The sequence below is a fragment of the Notolabrus celidotus genome, chromosome 17 (genome assembly GCF_009762535.1).
Source record: "Notolabrus celidotus isolate fNotCel1 chromosome 17, fNotCel1.pri, whole genome shotgun sequence".
NCBI lineage: Eukaryota > Metazoa > Chordata > Actinopteri > Labriformes > Labridae > Notolabrus > Notolabrus celidotus.
The window spans coordinates 10,585,856-10,602,476 of NC_048288.1; the positions used below are offsets into that span (position 1 = coordinate 10,585,856).

Sequence of the window (16,621 nt, forward strand, 5' to 3'; positions counted from 1 at the left end):
CATGTTCTTTTGTTTTTCTTCACGTTGGACAAACTTTCTGTCTTTAAAGTTGGAAAAGCTACCTAAGCTCTAACTCTAAAAGTATTGTATTCTCTGTTCCATAGGTGACAGTTGTGTAGTTCCCACTGAGTGTCCATGTGAGTGGGATGGCTCCATGTTTCCAGCTGGATCAGTTATCACTCAGCACTGCCAGAACTGGTCAGTCAATCTAAATGTTAATCAAATTATGGAATATCCTCTGTCTTATTAAGTTTAAACAGTGTAATCTGCCTTTGCTTCTACAGTTCCTGTGACGATGGTTTGTGGCAGTGTCAGGGTGTGGCCTGCCCTCCTCCCTCCCTTCCCTGCCTGGAGTCAGAGTTTACCTGTGCTGGGGGGCGCTGCATCCCCTCTCAGTGGGTCTGTGACAACGAAGACGACTGTGGTGATGGATCAGATGAAGTCTGCCCATCCACCTGCTCTCCAGACCAATTTCGCTGTACCAGCACACCAAGGTGAATGAACACTCAATTACCTTCATAAGCAGGAGCACAAACTTTGGAATAGAGAACCCCCAGCTTGCCTCTGGAGCATAAAACAACACACATTTTCTACAGGTGCATATTTTGTTTAACATTAAATCTATCAAAGCTGTACAGGATTGCCAAACTTTAGATATTTTGTCAGGTTTTATAATTTAAAGTGTCAGTCTCCAACTGAACTTATTCAAGTGAAATGACCCTAACCCTGCAGTGGACCATGTTTGAACCTGGCTCTGCGTTGTGATGGCCACCCAGACTGTGCTGACCAATCAGATGAGGAGTTCTGTGGACCTGCCACTCCTCTGCCTTTGTGCCCACCGGGGGAGTTTCAGTGTGCCAGCGGAAAGTGCCTACCAGCCAGCCGTGTGTGTGACGGACGGCTGGACTGTGGATTTGCTGATGGGTCTGATGAGCAAGGTGATTTAACTATATCAACAGTACACTCAGTTGGTAAAGTTAGGTGCATGTGAGCTAACTTTAAATGGTTACTTTGTAGTACAACATGCACGTAAAGATAATATGAACTGTCCTTTTCTTTGTCCAGACTGTGGTGTGGTGTGTGATGAAGGAGAATTCCTGTGTGCTGGAGGACGCTGCATCCTCTACATCCACCGCTGTGACGGACATGATGACTGTGGGGACCTCAGTGATGAGAGAGGGTGTGTTTTTAGCTCTATGGATTTGCAGGATTGTGCTTTTGTAAATGGTAAACTAGATTGTTATTTATAAATATCTTGTGATTAGTGTTTTTCCTGCCAAAGCTCCTTATCGGGGCCTTAACAATATTTGAAGAAAGCACTAATTTTCAGCCCATGTCTGCTCATAACACACATATGATTCTGTCTGTTTGTGTTGTGTTTTAGGTGTGTGTGTTCACAAGGAGAGTTTCAGTGCCCTGGGGATCAGTGTGTCCCTGCAGACAAAGTGTGTGATGGAAACAGAGACTGCACTGCAGGAACTGATGAAGCTGTCTGTCCCAGTAAAGGTAAACACATCAGAGTTGCAAAGTGATGGCAAAAAAAGGAACTCAACTTGCTTTTTGGGGCCAATATGATGCTGGTTCTAGGGGGGAACAATTAACCATACTGTACATATATTTAAGTTTTAAAACACAATAAATCTCTAAGTGGTTTATATACTGTTTTGAACCATCGTGATTAATCAAAGACCCTTATTTGTTGTGCTTTCTCAACACCAGTATTAAGGTAGATTTGCAGGGAACTACAGGTAGCCACACTAACGAATACATGTCATGTGCTCATTAGTTCAGTTTAGACCCATAGACTCTATAAAAAATGTTCTGAAAAGATTTATGTTTAATCATTTGACCTGTTTATGTTTTGCAGTTACCTGTGCTCCAGACCAGCTGGCCTGTAGTGATGGTACATGTGTTTCCAACACCAAGCTGTGTGATGGAACAAGAGACTGTCCAAGTGGAGAAGATGAGAGCACTACCAACTGCTACACTTTTGTCATAACACCACCATCCTCAGCTGTCACTCCAACTATACCCATTTCAGGTAACCACAGCCATGATGTAGAGACACAGGGTGAAGGTTTTGCACAGTTCAGTCACATCCCTGTTCCTCCAGTTTGTAGGTCCTATGAGTTCAGCTGTGCCACTGGAGGGCAGTGTGTGCCTCAGGCCTGGCGCTGTGATGGAGAAACAGACTGTATGGATGGGAGTGATGAGCAGCAGTGCAGCGCCCCCTGTGGACCCGGTCAGGTGCCCTGTGTCAGTGGGGACCAGTGTGTGGACTACCAGCAGCTCTGTGACGGGATCCCACAGTGCAGGGATGCATCTGACGAGAGTATTGACAACTGTGGTGAGCTGCTGTGAATGCAAATATAAAGGGAAATACATGACCAAAAATAATGTATTATGGAAATGTTGAGGGATTATATCTTCAACCCACAAAAGAAAAAACACTGAGTTCTGTGCGTCTACCAGGCTCTATCAGGATACCTCCTTGTCCAGGCAGCTTCTCATGTGACAACCGCACCTGTGTGAACATGACCAAAGTGTGCAACGGTGTTCCAGACTGTCCACGAGGCGACGATGAGTTGGTGTGTGGTGAGTTCTCACAAGTTAAAGTGAAGAGAGAGGTGAGAATGAGAGTGTGGATGAATGAAGGGAAGAGTTATTGCAGTGGATGCAGTTATGAGGAGAGGAAGGTTGAAGACTGTGTACACCCCAGTGTCTCATATCTGACGCTTTGCATATTTTAATCTATGCTGCTGTGAATAATAGCTGTTATGTGCTTCTGTGCAGATAAAACTGTCTCACCAGTGCAACCAGGCGGCAGGAACAACACCGTCACCTGCCCTGAATTTACCTGTGCGGATGGATCTTGTGTCCCCTTCAACATGGTAGGTCTGAGATAGAAATCATATTGCATCCAGTGAGCCAAACAACATTTGTCTTACCTTCACTTTCTGAGTATGTGGACAGAAATTCTCCACATAACTGATACATCATGAACTGTATGACAAGAATGTTTGGCTTTACATGATGACATCTTTAAAAATGAATAAAACGTGTTGACAAGATGTATTTTAGTTACCTGAGTTAACCATTATTAACATGCATTATATAAAACATTAAAACATTCATGTCTGGAAAGAAAGGGAACAAGTTTTGACATTTTCTCATAAATATTCAGCTTATCTTCTGCATTAACTCTTCTCCATCACTCAGGTTTGTAACGGTGTTGCAGACTGTCCAGACTCCTCATTGGCTCCACCAGGAGGCCCCACTGATGAGCAGGACTGTAGAAGCTGGAGCTCCTGGGGTCCATGGAGCCCCTGCAGCACCTCCTGTGGCACGGGCTCCATGAGTCGCCAGAGAAACTGCCCCCAAGGTGACCCACTGCACCAGTGTCACGGACAGGACCACCAGAGGCAGCAATGTTTCAACACCACCTGTCCAGGTGAAGATGTGGATTTGAACTACAAACAGCAACAGGCATAGCAAACTAACAAAACACACTGAAATGTCTCATGTGTTACTTAAATTTGATCTTTCTCTCTTCTAGTTGATGGTCAGTGGATGCCGTGGGCCAGCTGGTCCAATTGTTCCAGCAGTTGTGGTGGAGTGCAGGTCAGGCACCGAGGCTGCATCCCTCCTCGCTATGGAGGCAGAGACTGTTTGCAGCTCCCTGGACAATCCCACCTCGCCATGGAAATCAGTAAGAGCTGTTTATGAACCAAGATTTTAACTTGGGAAGACAAAATGCATCAAAGCTCAAGAGAGCTTTCAGTATGATTGCTCTCTCTATGACTTGATACCACAACAAGTAAGAGCAAACATAAGTAAAGCTTGAAACAGTGAAACGTGGATAGGCTGTAGTGTCAAGAGGCTCAACATGCGTGGTAACAAAGAGAGTGGAAATAGTGAGGAGATTTAAAAGACCTTAAAAATGTGCTCTCCTCCTCTCCCAGAGCCTTGTCCTGATGACAACTGTACCAACACCAGCTGTCCTGCAGGGCTGGTGAAACACAGCTGTGCTCCCTGTCCTGTTTCCTGCGCTCACATCAGCAGTGGGACCACGTGTGATTCAACAACACCCTGCTCCTCAGGTCAGGATGATATTTTTTTTACCTCTTTCTGATTTGAAAAGTTTTACTCTGTTTCCACAGTTCTCTGAATACTCACATGTCTCTAACTTCAGGTTGTTGGTGTTCCGAGGGACAGGTGATGAACCACATGCAACAGTGTGTGTTACCAGAGGAGTGTGTGTGTGAGGTGGCAGCTGTGCGCTACTGGCCAGGCCAGCAGATTAAGGTGGACTGTGAGATTTGTGTTTGTGAGAGAGGACGGCCTCAGAGGTGCCAGCCCAACCCAGACTGTTCAGGCGAGTGTGTCAAATCATCAGATCTGAAGCTGATTCTACCCCTTCACTAAACTTTAGCCTTATTTAGGTCTTTTTTGTGATTCTGCAGTGAACTGTGGCTGGTCATCGTGGACTGAGTGGGGAGAGTGTTTGGGGCCTTGCGGTGTTCAGAGTGTTCAGTGGTCGTTTCGTAGTCCAAACAACCCCGTCAAGCACGGAGACGGGAGAGCATGCAGAGGAATCTACAGGAAAGCCCGCAGGTATGTTCTCATCTGGACTCCCAACTGCTTCAACTGTTAACTACTGAACTTTACTCACAGTTACTCATGTTAGTATTGCATTTTTATGACTCTGACTCTTTACCCTCATCTCACCCTGCCCTTTGCTTCTTGTCCAAGTTTTCCTGAGAAGTAAAAACCATATTTACAATCCACTCTTATTATTTCTGGTCCTGTACCATTAATGCGAGTGTGTCTTGTTGACCGAAGACATCCATTATCTTGACCGCTTATCCCGTTAGGGGTCACGGGGGGCTGGAGCCTATCCCAGCTGGCTTCGGGCGGAAGGCAGGGTACACCCTGGACAGGTCACCAACCTATCACAGGGCTAACACAGAAAGACAGACAACCATTCATGCACACATTCACACCTACGGGCAATTTAGAGTGATCAATCAACCTGAGCATGTTTTTGGATTGTGGGAGGAAGCCGGAGAACCCGGAGAGAACCCACGCATGCACGGGGAGAACATGCAAACTCCACACAGAAAGGCACCCGCCCGGACGGGGATTCGAACCAGGAACCTTCTAGCTGTGAGGCAACAGCGCTACCCACTGCATCACCGTGCAGCCTGACTGAAGACAACATATTTTTAAAGAGGAATAAAATCAGAATTGTAACTTAAATCGATTGAGCATGTCCCCTCTAAACTTAAACCTTCAGTCTGTATTTGCCAAACTTAGCTTAACATCCTGAACTTGAATAAAGTGTGGTGTGAATATTTGTTGCCCAGAGGGAGTCATGCCTAGTAGTTTTGGTAAATCCTTAAGTTTCATGTCTCCCGAGCCAAAAAATCTGCCCCTGTACATAACTTCCAAAGTCCATGTGAGCTGTTTAAATCAGAATTTTCTGACAATTCCTGCTCTCCATATCATATTTATGTCCATATGACAATGACTGACTTTTAGATTTTTTGGGAGGGGCATTTTTCCTCCTTTGTTTTGATAGGACAGCTTGAGAAAGATAGGAAATGAAAGGGAGATTGACATGCACCAAATTTTGCTGGGACAGGGAACCGACCCTACAATCAGTGTGACGAGAACTGTAGCTGCTGTACATGGGGCGCCTGCTCTACCAACTGAGCTAAACCAGCACCCCCTGATTGCCATACTTTTAAGCATTTTCATAATTCTCGAGGGTAAAACTAGAAGTTACTTTACATAAGAAACTGATTTATTGATAAAAGCTGCAATAAAAACAGTCCTGAAGGCTCTTGTAAAGAAAAGGATGTTTGTGTCACACACCTAGCAGCCATAAACAAATTCACATACGCTCCATGGCTCCTGTGAAGGCTTTATTCTTGTGTGTTTACTCCTGTGTGTATGTATGCGTGTGCAGGTGCCAGACTAACCCCTGTGATGAGTGTGAGTACCAGGGTCAGTCCCATGCTGTTGGGGACAGATGGAAGTCAGACCACTGCCAGTTATGTCACTGTCGGCCAAACCTTCTGGTGCAGTGTGCCCCCTACTGTCCGTACGCTGTCAGTGGATGTCCACAGGTGAGAGCAGGTTCTTAACATTTATGATAATCTGTTGTAATTCATGAGAGCATTTGTACATTTATTAAAGTTTTGGTGACAGTCTTGTAATCAATTAAGTTTCCAGCATAGAAAGAAAAAATGTGAAATGGTCTTCTTCTATTTGTGCAGGGCCAAACTCTGATACCTGGGGAGGGAGACAGGTGTTGTTACTGCCAAGGTAAAATCATCCCTGTTGACCTGTTGGCTGCACTCATTTAAAATCTGACAGAATAAAATAGAAGACATTTACCAGTTTTACACACCTAGCTGCACTTTATGATTACCAGTGTTGTCACAGATTGGTCACTCGTGTCAGAAAGGACCTTAAATTATAATATTTTCACATCTTGGAAAGAATCTCAGAATCCCTTGTTGTTGATTAGGTGTCCTTTTTTCTGTGGTTTCCTGTTTTGAGAAAGGAATACAAATTAAATGACGCTAAAGTCTGATACTCAAACCCAGACGATGATTAAGTCTGTCAAAAAATACAGATTAAGGACCTTGATTACCAAAGTAACCCTGCCTTGCTTATCACCCAGCTGCATCTGATGACATGTAGAATGAATGTCTGTCTAAACAGAAGGAATGTTGCTCTGCTCCTGAATAGCATGCAACCCTGAAGCTTGACCTCAACATAATGTAATACTAGGAGACACTGAGGCTGCAAAGATATAAGTGTGAAACATGCTTACTTGAGGCTAAGAAAATTCCACAACAAAGGGAACCTCTTGTTTGGACCAAAAGCATATTTTGCATGCTTTGAAAAATAAGTGCAACTGTTACAGAAACAGGACTGAAAAACTCACACACTTTGTGAAGACTACAAAGTGTTTGTGAAGGGGGTTGAAAGAGTTTCTGTATCAATTCATTTTAATTTCAATCGGAAGATAATGTTTCATGAAGAGTCCTTGAAGATGAAGAAATCAGATTTCAAGAGGATAAGTGAGCAAAATTCAAACTACATGTATTTTATTTTCATGAAATCTTACATAAAAAAGTTGTAGCAGTCTAAAAGTAAGGGTCGGTTTGCTGGTTGTGCAGACCTGGAGGAAAACGTAAACAAAGGAAAATGGTGAAAGAAATTAGGGCCAAGGGAGTCACACACAATTTATCATCTAAGGACATTAGACATGGTGGTGTGAGATGTTTTTAAGAAGATGAAAATACATCCGACATATATCATTATTGCAATATAGTTAAGTTATCTGACATGATTCTTCCTCACTTTGTATCTTAATCTGTTTTAGGAGACAATGACACCATTCTAGTAACAATCAGCCCTGACACTGTAACTTCCACACCAGGAGAGGGCACTAATCCTCTGGTTCCCACATATCCACTTCCTCCTGGAGGTAAGATCAGTGTAGCATGCTGTTTAACAGGTACAGCGTTAAGGTGTTTTTTAAGCTTCTGTGATAACAATCCAAATGTGTATATTTGTCCTCACTATAAATTTAATAGAGTATTGTTTCCTTTTTTTTTAGATGAGTGTTGGACTCCTCTTGGTGTTCAGTCTCTTCCAGCTTCCAGTTTCAGTGCCTCGACACAGCAGACCGGTCACCCACCTGAGAGCGGCCGCCTCCACAGTTATGACGCCCACAGCGATCTCCAGGTAAACAGAGTTCAGGTCATCTGCTGAGTCCAAACAACAGCTCTGAATTCTCTGAAACTTCGAAAGATGACATTTACTTCTAAAGCATTTCTGCTGCAATGTGATCATAAGGCTTTGTTCAGATAATCTGTAAAATGTGCAGGGCTGGAGTCCAGAGCCTGAGGAGTACAAGGATCTACCACAGAGGAGCCCTGAAGGACACAGAAGCAAAACACAGAGCCCTTACCTACAGATAGACCTTCTTCAACCATACAACATCACAGGTAAACAGGCAGATTGAAATACTTGCTCATTGTACTGTTTATAATACATTTTCTATATGAGATAATGTTCTGTTTGTTAGTGTGAATAATTCCTCTTCCTCTTTTCCTCTCTCTAGGTTTGCTAACGCAGGGTGGAGGTGTGTTTGGCACCTTTGTGTCCAGTTTCTACCTCCAGTTCAGCAGCGATGGCAAACAGTGGTACACGTATAAAGAGTTGGTCACTGACGCCAGACCCAGAGCAAAGGTTAGGCATTACAACATGTCATTGCTGCTTTTGATCATACAGACTGAAGGTTTCTTGATGTTTCCTGAAATGAATGTTTAAACCAATTTACCCTCCAGGTTTTTATGGGCAACCACGACGATCAAGGGGTGGCAGAGATCAGACTGGACCGGATGGTGTCGGCTCAGTTTGTCCGCCTGCTGCCTCACGACTTCCAGAACGGCATCTACCTTCGACTTGAGATAATGGGCTGTGGAGATGGTTAGATGACAATCCTTTTTTTAAATGCTAATTTACATGATTTTATGTACAAATATGAGACTTAAATGCTGACTTCTACTTTCCTCCAGATGACCACTGGTTTGGGACATCAGCTCCTCCCTCTCCAGTCTCCCCCACAGGAGGCTGCAGAGAGAAAGAGTTCCACTGTGAAAATGGTCACTGTGTGCCAGCAGGTCCACTGGGAGCTGTGTGTGATGGGGTCAATGACTGTGGTGATGGATCAGATGAGATGTACTGTGGTGAGCTTTCCAACCTTACACAATTTACTTTCACTTATTTTATCAGATGTATGCAACTTTGATGTGTCGTGTATTTATGATCCTGTTCCCTTTGAGTCTTCTTTCATAAGTTTTAGAAGTATCAAACCCTGGACAGTAATTCCTACTTTGTCTGACTATTTCTGCACGCAGGAACTCAGCCGTCCCTTACAACCTCAAGTCCTCGCAGCTGCCCTGCTGGTCAGTTCTCCTGCCCACCACCAGGGGGCTGCATTGAAAAAGACAGACGTTGTGATGGCGTCCCTCACTGTCCCAAAGGAGAGGATGAGGCTGGCTGTCACCATCATGAAAACATGACTACTCAGGCAGATAGGTGAAGGGCATCATAATTTTATTTTCTATGTCAATTAAATGGTGAAGTCCATAATATAAAATGATAGTGACGTTTCATCAATCATGTTGTTAGTGCTCACCTGCTTTCTGCTTTCCTACACAACCTCTCATCTCCGTTCATCAAGCTCTTTATTCACTTATTTATATATTTGTTGAGTTTTTCTTTCTTTTGAGACATCACAGATAACTAAGATAAAAAGATATATCCATTTCCCTGTAGTCCACAGATTAAAAAAAACACTAGTTCTAAATGGGGGGGGTGGTAGCTCAGTTTATAGGGACTCGGCTTGGGAACCAGATGGTTCAAGTCCCAGTATGGACCAAGCTTTGAAATTGGACTGGTGGCTGGAGAGATGCTGGCTGGTTTGCTCTGCAGAGGTTCCCTTGAGCAAGGCACTGAACATCCAACTGCTTGGGTGGCGCTGGTCGATGGCAGCCTCCTCACTCTGACTTCCCTCCATTATTTCATATCCGTGGCATATTTTTGCAAGAATGTGTATATCAAGCTCTGTCTATGTAGCATGATCAAAAACACCAGAGTGAAAAAGTTGAATTTCACCCACAGGGATCAATAAAGTACATGTTAATGTAATGTTAGATACAGATTGGGATAGATAGAAGATAGTTAAAGGTGTGTCAGAAAGAGGCCAGAGAGAGTAAAGCAACAATAATGGAGTCATTAATATAAGACAGCATCAAAGTGTTCTTTGTTGGTTACCTTCGTAAAATCTGTCCTCAGGGGTCTTACATACTTAACCAACTTTGTCTAGAGTTTAACCAATACATCTCTCTGGAGACACAAGATAGGGTTTTATTTTGGTTACATGAATATCATTACCTTAACCCATTCCTAAAATGTAGGAGGTTCAGGAAGTATACAGAATGATTTTAGACATGTTCATCTCGTTATAATAGTCTTATTGTGTTAAATTACAGACCATACACATCCACCCCTGCACCTCTCAGGACTCCATCCATGGCTGCTGTCACTCATCCTGCAGTCGCACCAACGGTAGGAAAGCACTAAAGTGATTATCGATGTCCCTGAATGCTGCAATTATGTGTGGTTCTGATGCCTTCATAGTTTCTTAATCTCAAATTGTGACCTTTTTACATCGTCTGAGATCAAAACAGAGTAAAAAGACCGACAGAAAGATTATTAATCATGCGAACAGAGGCTTAAATTAGCTAATATTCCATTCCTCTGTCCTGTTTTGAACAAATAAAACTGTTTACATACAAGACCCAGAAGTTTTAGTGTTTATATAGACACATATCAATAAATGCTTGATTTATTTTCTGATGCTTTTACAGGACGGTGGCCCAGGATATCGAGGTGAGTAATGAATGCACTTTGCTGTAGACGTCTCATCCTTTGAGGACATCAGCCTCTCATTGTTAGCCGGGCTCTGTAGGATGATATAAACATTTGTCATGTTTTGTAGGAATCTGCTCATCTCCTCTTGGACTGGAGGATGGGAGAATACGATACGGTCAGCTGACCTCATCCTCGTACCGGGAGAACAACCCGGCTGATGCTGGACGACTAAACATCGTCCCCAATGTGTGAGAGATCTAGTACAGAACAGCCTTGATACTCTTGCATTCACTTTTCTAGCTAATTTCCATATTTTGGGAAGTGAGAATATAAAGCATAAAAATAAAGCAACCCATATTGTCTTTACTGCACAGTCAGGTTATGGAGCCGGGATGGAGCCCCTTGCCTTCAGATCCTCAACCATACTTTCAGGTGGACTTCCTGGAGCCCACATGGGTGTCAGGGGTGGTGTTACAGGGTAGTGAACGTATGTGGGGTTACATCACGAAATACCGCCTGACCTTTGCTCTGAACAGTGGACTCTTCACAGACTATACTGAGGATGGAAAGCCTGGGGGTCCTGCTCAGGTACTGAAAGTAATAAGATGCTTAGATATTAAAATCAGGGTTTCATGATTCACATTTTTCCTGTTCGGTTGAAATATTCATTCATGGTAAAGAAAAAATTAAAATCAATGATTTGTTTTATCAGTACAGATGTTTATATCAGAATGTCTCTTTGTTGTGATGTAGGTCTTTGAGGTGCGCATGGTCGGCAGGACTCCTGTGACTCGCTGGCTCAGTCGGCTGGTCAGAGCTCGCTACCTGCGCATCATCCCTGTAGAGTTCAGACACACGTTCTACCTGCGTGCAGAGATCCTGGGCTGCAGAGGAGGTGGGAAATTGATCTGAATTCAGAAGTTAATACCATACTTTCTTTGATTAACAGCTGCAGATAGTGCAGATGTGCTGCACTATCTTTTCAGCAGTCTTGATATGAAACCTTCTTTCTTCCCTTCCTGAAGATGAGCTGGTGACGCCCAGCACTGTGACTAAGTCTCCCTCTGGTGGTGACAGAGTGACTGTGCAGCGCTGTAAACCTGGGCAGTTTGCATGTCAGCACAGTGACGAGTGTGTGTCTGTCTCTGTGCTGTGTGATGGGCGATCAGACTGCAAGGACGACTCTGATGAGATCAACTGTGGTGAGAGCTGTGTGATATTTCCCTATATGTACTTTTTCATCCTAAATCATGAGAGACTTCCTTAGCTCTCATTTCTTTCACCCACTCCTGTCTTTGTTTTTGTTTCTATTTCTTCATTCTCACCTTCAGGTACAGCTCCAACCAGAGGCCCCCCAGGCCTTTATACCACCAGGTCCTCAGGTGGCCATCCTGGTGTGGCTAGCGAGGGAGTCACAGGTGATTCAGGACTTCAGAAGACCTCAACCTCAATTCAAGGTATAAGCTGATGAACCAGTCTGCTTTTCACACAGTGCTTGTTTTTTCAAGGGTTATTGATCTTTTATTCTAAATGATCAGGCCTTTGGACTACCAGACCATCAGTCCACCCAGAGGTCTCCACAGGTCAACCTGGACTGCATCTCACCACCAGCCTTACATCTGGAAGACCTGGGCTGCAAACCACAAAAGGTGAGACACAAAAGGGATTCATAACTCAAACAGACTTCTGTTTATGAATTATATATGAACCGAACCCTCTTATTTATCTTCATGATAGCCCCATGGATTGTTACCACCCCTCATGATGACGGACTACCCAGAGTGCTTTGTGTTGAGGGCCAGTATGCATGCCGATTATTTGGCTGTGTGGACTCGGCGCAGGTGTGTGATGGCAGACGGGACTGTTTGGATGGCTCAGATGAAGAGCGCTGTGGTACGCATCACCAATAACGATGGACTTCACACACTTGCAAAATTATTGTGATGTGAATCCTTTGGAGTAAATAATAATTGATTTGTTTGTGCTGTGAAAACTTGTACAATGATGAAAGTTTTGTCTCCCAAGGCACCACAGCCAGACCAGCTGTCACCACACAGAGCACACCACTGCCCAGCCCCTGCTCTGCAAAACAGTTCTCTTGTGTCAGTGGGGAGTGTATTCATCTGGACCGCAGGTGTGACCTGCAGAAAGACTGCACGGATGGGTCGGATGAAAAAGACTGTGGTAAGATACCTGTCCTCCTCGTGAATCAGAAAAAGAACTGAGAAATGTAGATTTTGTTGAGCAAGTATTTTTAATCTCTTGTCTAGTGGACTGCATCATGTCCTCGTGGACTGCGTGGAGTGCGTGCAGTGTGTCCTGTGGACTGGGCTCCTTGTTCCGTCAGAGGGACATACTGAGGGAAGCTTTGCCGGGCGGGGCCTGTGGTGGAGCTCAGTTTGACAGTCGTGCCTGTTTCCCTCGAGCATGTCCAGGTCTGTCTCCTGAACCTGACTGTACCTTTTACACATTAAACCAGTATGTGATGTATGCGTTTTGTAAATCTTGCTCTCTCCTGTTTCCTCTTTCAGTCAACGGCCACTGGTCGCAGTGGACAGACTGGTCAGAGTGTGATGCTCAGTGTGGAGGTGGTATCAGGCACAGAAACAGAACCTGCTCTGCTCCTCCTCCCAAAAACGGAGGGCTGGATTGTGAGGGCATGACCCTGCAGAGCCAGAGCTGCAACAACCAGCCCTGCACCAAAGATGTCAGCACACAGACGGGTGACTCAGACAAGTTCATTCTCTTATATGTTGTTTGAAATGTTCAGTCTGAGTATGTTTGTCTAACACTCTTCTATGGACCTCCAACACTGTATGATTAAGCTAGAAGGTAATCTGTTTTCTGATTGGTTGATCAGGCTGTGTGAACAACATGGTTCTGGTGACTGAAGCAGACTGCCAGGCCGGGAGGGTTGAGCCCTGTCCTCCTACCTGCTCACATCTCAGCTGGTCCAGCAACTGCACTGATTCATGCATAATAGGTAGGACACATGGGAGAGGCCTTTGTGTGGAGAGTTATGTAAATGTTTGCTCTTCAAACTAATACGAGGAAATGAAAGATTGAGGTCTTTTTAAGTACATTTCTCAGTCCCAATGTCACAAAGAATGATAGGGGTATTGTGATTTTCATATGTTTGTACATAATTCATACAAAACAAAGTAGAATATAAATACTGGCACATTGAGCAGACCAACTTTTAAAACTACTGGAGTGGTCAGGGGTATTTTCAGTCACAGTTACAAAAAATGTGCTTGGAATAATAAAGCAAGTATTTCTAACATCTTACTGATGTAGAAATTAGTTCACCCCTTCTGGTTTTCTTGCAACAGCATGTTTGAGCAACTACTTCAATGTATATCTCCTCCATTCAATATGTCTTATAGAACTTAGACACAGGAAGTACATTAAAATATATATTCTTTAAATGCTTGTTTATTACTTATTGTTATCTAAGATATTTGTAAGATAATCAATGTTTTAATTTAGTACTACATTTTATTAGTTAAGGTTACAGATATCCTGCTTTTCAACATATCAGCTCTGGTTAAAGACAGTGTCTTTGCTGTGTTGTCTATCGATTGATGACTTTCTATGATTAAGTAAGTTGGTAATTTCATACGCTCCATTCAATCATTAAACTCTGGGGAAAATGATGCAGTACAAGTATTTGTTCTTGAGTGATAGAAGCTCACTAATGCTCATTTACTTGTTGCTAAAAAGTTGATAAAATAACTTTTCTGTGTTCTTCAGGTTGTCGGTGTCCTGATGGACTGTACCTGCAGGGTGGGCGGTGTGTGAATGCCAGTCAGTGTGGTTGTTTCTTTAATGGTCAAACATTGCAGCCAGGACAGACAGTCAGCAGGGACCAGTGCACCACATGGTGAGAGACACCTCAGACTCACAATTTGTTTTATCCTTAAATTGAAACAAATCTGGTTTTCATAACTGAGACGTCTCAAATTCTAAAAAAACAAATGCAATGATCTTATGCATGATCATTTTTAGTTCCTTTTGCATGTGTAATTAACTGATTTTTCTGAGGAGAATCATCGTTTTAAATTTCAATCTTGTTTGTTTTCCATCACATGGTCTCTTTCAAGTGACGTCCTGAATCACAGCATTAATCCCAATTGGTTTGATTCTGTTGTTATAATGGAAACAAATCTGCATCTTTGAAATAAAATGTATTGAAATGCATATTTTGCCCCATCAGTGTGTGCAGAGATGGAAAAGTAACCTGTAACGCCTCTAGCTGTATGACCACCTGTAGCTGGTCAGCCTGGTCATCATGGTCTCCATGTGATGTGACTTGCGGTCTGGGGCTACAACAACGCTACAGGTGAGTTTGTGACATTTGAAACATTTAGAAAACACTTTAAAAAGCCATGACTCAGACTTTTCATATTGCAATAATTATTTTTGTGAAAAAGCATTTAATCAATAAATCACAAATCATTCATTATTTATGAATACCTTAACGTTTGTCCGCTGCTGCAACAACTCAGATTCCCTGGTAAGCTCACAGCTGCAAATTAATTAACACTTTAAAATGTCTTCAAGTTGTTAAAGAGTCATTTTTCAAATACTGATACCCTGCAGATCACCGGTGATCCCAACTGGAGTATCTAGAGTCCAGCCTTGTCCAGGAGACTCCTCGGAGGCCCGTCGCTGCTCCAGCCCCTGCATCCCTGGTATCCCAACTCACTATGCACACACAGTAACACTACACTTTCAAATTGGTCTAATTTAATTTCTAGTAAATAAGCGTAGCTGGGAAAGTGTTTTCTTCTCAACGGAGGGCATTTTCATGTGTGATATGAAGAGTTTTTTTCTCATGCTTATGCTACGAAAGTCTTAAAAGATCAAGAATAAATATAATAAGTAATAAACAACCTGTACTTCATTTCCAGTAGCAGTTAGGCTCCTTTTTTCTTGTTTCTCAAAAGTTATTTTTCACTAGTTTTGAAAGCCAATCCCAGCCTGTTTTATAAAATGTAGAAAACTACTTCAGCCACATTTACATTAAAGCTTTTTCTGTTTCACTTCCAGGCTTACTTTAAAGTCATACTCTTGTAAACAACTTGCTTGTTTATAACCAAAGAATGTTTTAACTTTTTCCTTGGTCGTGCAGAGCTACCAGATGGAGTCTGGAGTAAATGGACCAGCTGGTCAGAGTGCAGTAAGACATGTTTCAACCATGTTGATGATGTTGGGATCAGACGACGATATCGCAGTTGCAACCACACACTCTTAGATCCTGCCTGTGGTGGAGACAGTGAGGAGCAGGAACCTTGTAACACTCTACGCTGTCCAGGTATAAAACTCAGTAATTTCTCTGTTTCCTCCATTTTTCATAAATTATGTTAGTGAGTAAGGGAAACATTAAAAAGTGTTTTTTTTTGTATAATTAGTGAACGGCGGCTGGTCCGAATGGTCACCGTGGTCTCAGTGTTCCTCAGAGTGTGACTCTGGTGTCCAAACAAGAGAGCGATTCTGCAATTCACCTCCACCACAGCACGGGGGCAGCAGCTGCTCTGGGCCGCACATACAAACAGGAGACTGCAACTCTCACCCTTGCACAGGTACACACAATAATGATGTAAATATTGTTTTGAAATTCATTTTGTGGATTTATTTCCTCAGTTAGATGACTACCTGTGTGTGTGTGCATGTGCAGTACTCAGTCCCTATCTCTGCTCCTTCTTCAGGTGTGTGTCCAGAGGGCATGGTGTACATGACAGCAGCAGAGTGTGAGGCTCACGGTGGTGCGTGTCCTCGGGTGTGTTTGGACATGACCTCCACGGAGGTTCAGTGTGCCACAGCCTGTTATGACGGCTGCTACTGTGCCCTTGGCTTTTACCTGCTCAACAACAGCTGCGTGCCCCTGGACCAGTGCCCATGCTACCACCAGGGGGAACTGCATCCAGCTGGTGCCTCCCTGCTTGTTGATGCCTGCAATAACTGGTACACTCAGCCTGTTTTCAAAATGACTTGTATTGTAAATAAGATGTAAAAACAAAACGTCACTGGTTCCTGTTGTGTGTTTTCATCAGTACCTGCATCAATGGAGAAATGGAGTGTGGAACAGCTCCCTGCTCTGGTGAGTGGCATTTCTATTACTCAGACTTGTTGAGGTTTTGTAAACATGTCTCCCTCC

At 43.4% G+C, this 16,621-nt stretch overlaps 1 protein-coding gene across 1 annotated transcript in view; it reads left to right on the forward strand.

Moving 5' to 3' along the window:
- The window catches only part of scospondin (subcommissural organ spondin), an 84,507-nt gene that overhangs the window by 15,929 nt on the left and 51,957 nt on the right, over positions 1-16,621 (forward strand). The window contains exons 27-69 of the mRNA XM_034706370.1: positions 105-198; positions 285-494; positions 733-938; positions 1,066-1,180; positions 1,385-1,506; positions 1,868-2,041; positions 2,114-2,347; positions 2,473-2,595; positions 2,794-2,891; positions 3,220-3,451; positions 3,557-3,709; positions 3,963-4,100; positions 4,193-4,375; positions 4,464-4,614; positions 5,972-6,131; positions 6,282-6,330; positions 7,400-7,504; positions 7,637-7,764; positions 7,907-8,027; positions 8,144-8,271; positions 8,370-8,511; positions 8,601-8,771; positions 8,943-9,123; positions 10,080-10,155; positions 10,458-10,479; positions 10,589-10,709; positions 10,836-11,049; positions 11,215-11,356; positions 11,487-11,663; positions 11,793-11,918; positions 12,000-12,110; positions 12,199-12,354; positions 12,487-12,645; positions 12,732-12,896; positions 12,993-13,184; positions 13,322-13,444; positions 14,215-14,344; positions 14,678-14,803; positions 15,064-15,155; positions 15,596-15,778; positions 15,876-16,046; positions 16,173-16,428; positions 16,518-16,564. Coding sequence (XP_034562261.1) covers positions 105-198; positions 285-494; positions 733-938; positions 1,066-1,180; positions 1,385-1,506; positions 1,868-2,041; positions 2,114-2,347; positions 2,473-2,595; positions 2,794-2,891; positions 3,220-3,451; positions 3,557-3,709; positions 3,963-4,100; positions 4,193-4,375; positions 4,464-4,614; positions 5,972-6,131; positions 6,282-6,330; positions 7,400-7,504; positions 7,637-7,764; positions 7,907-8,027; positions 8,144-8,271; positions 8,370-8,511; positions 8,601-8,771; positions 8,943-9,123; positions 10,080-10,155; positions 10,458-10,479; positions 10,589-10,709; positions 10,836-11,049; positions 11,215-11,356; positions 11,487-11,663; positions 11,793-11,918; positions 12,000-12,110; positions 12,199-12,354; positions 12,487-12,645; positions 12,732-12,896; positions 12,993-13,184; positions 13,322-13,444; positions 14,215-14,344; positions 14,678-14,803; positions 15,064-15,155; positions 15,596-15,778; positions 15,876-16,046; positions 16,173-16,428; positions 16,518-16,564 — 6,207 coding nt within the window. The remainder of the gene's footprint in view (positions 1-104; positions 199-284; positions 495-732; positions 939-1,065; positions 1,181-1,384; positions 1,507-1,867; positions 2,042-2,113; positions 2,348-2,472; positions 2,596-2,793; positions 2,892-3,219; positions 3,452-3,556; positions 3,710-3,962; positions 4,101-4,192; positions 4,376-4,463; positions 4,615-5,971; positions 6,132-6,281; positions 6,331-7,399; positions 7,505-7,636; positions 7,765-7,906; positions 8,028-8,143; positions 8,272-8,369; positions 8,512-8,600; positions 8,772-8,942; positions 9,124-10,079; positions 10,156-10,457; positions 10,480-10,588; positions 10,710-10,835; positions 11,050-11,214; positions 11,357-11,486; positions 11,664-11,792; positions 11,919-11,999; positions 12,111-12,198; positions 12,355-12,486; positions 12,646-12,731; positions 12,897-12,992; positions 13,185-13,321; positions 13,445-14,214; positions 14,345-14,677; positions 14,804-15,063; positions 15,156-15,595; positions 15,779-15,875; positions 16,047-16,172; positions 16,429-16,517; positions 16,565-16,621) is intronic.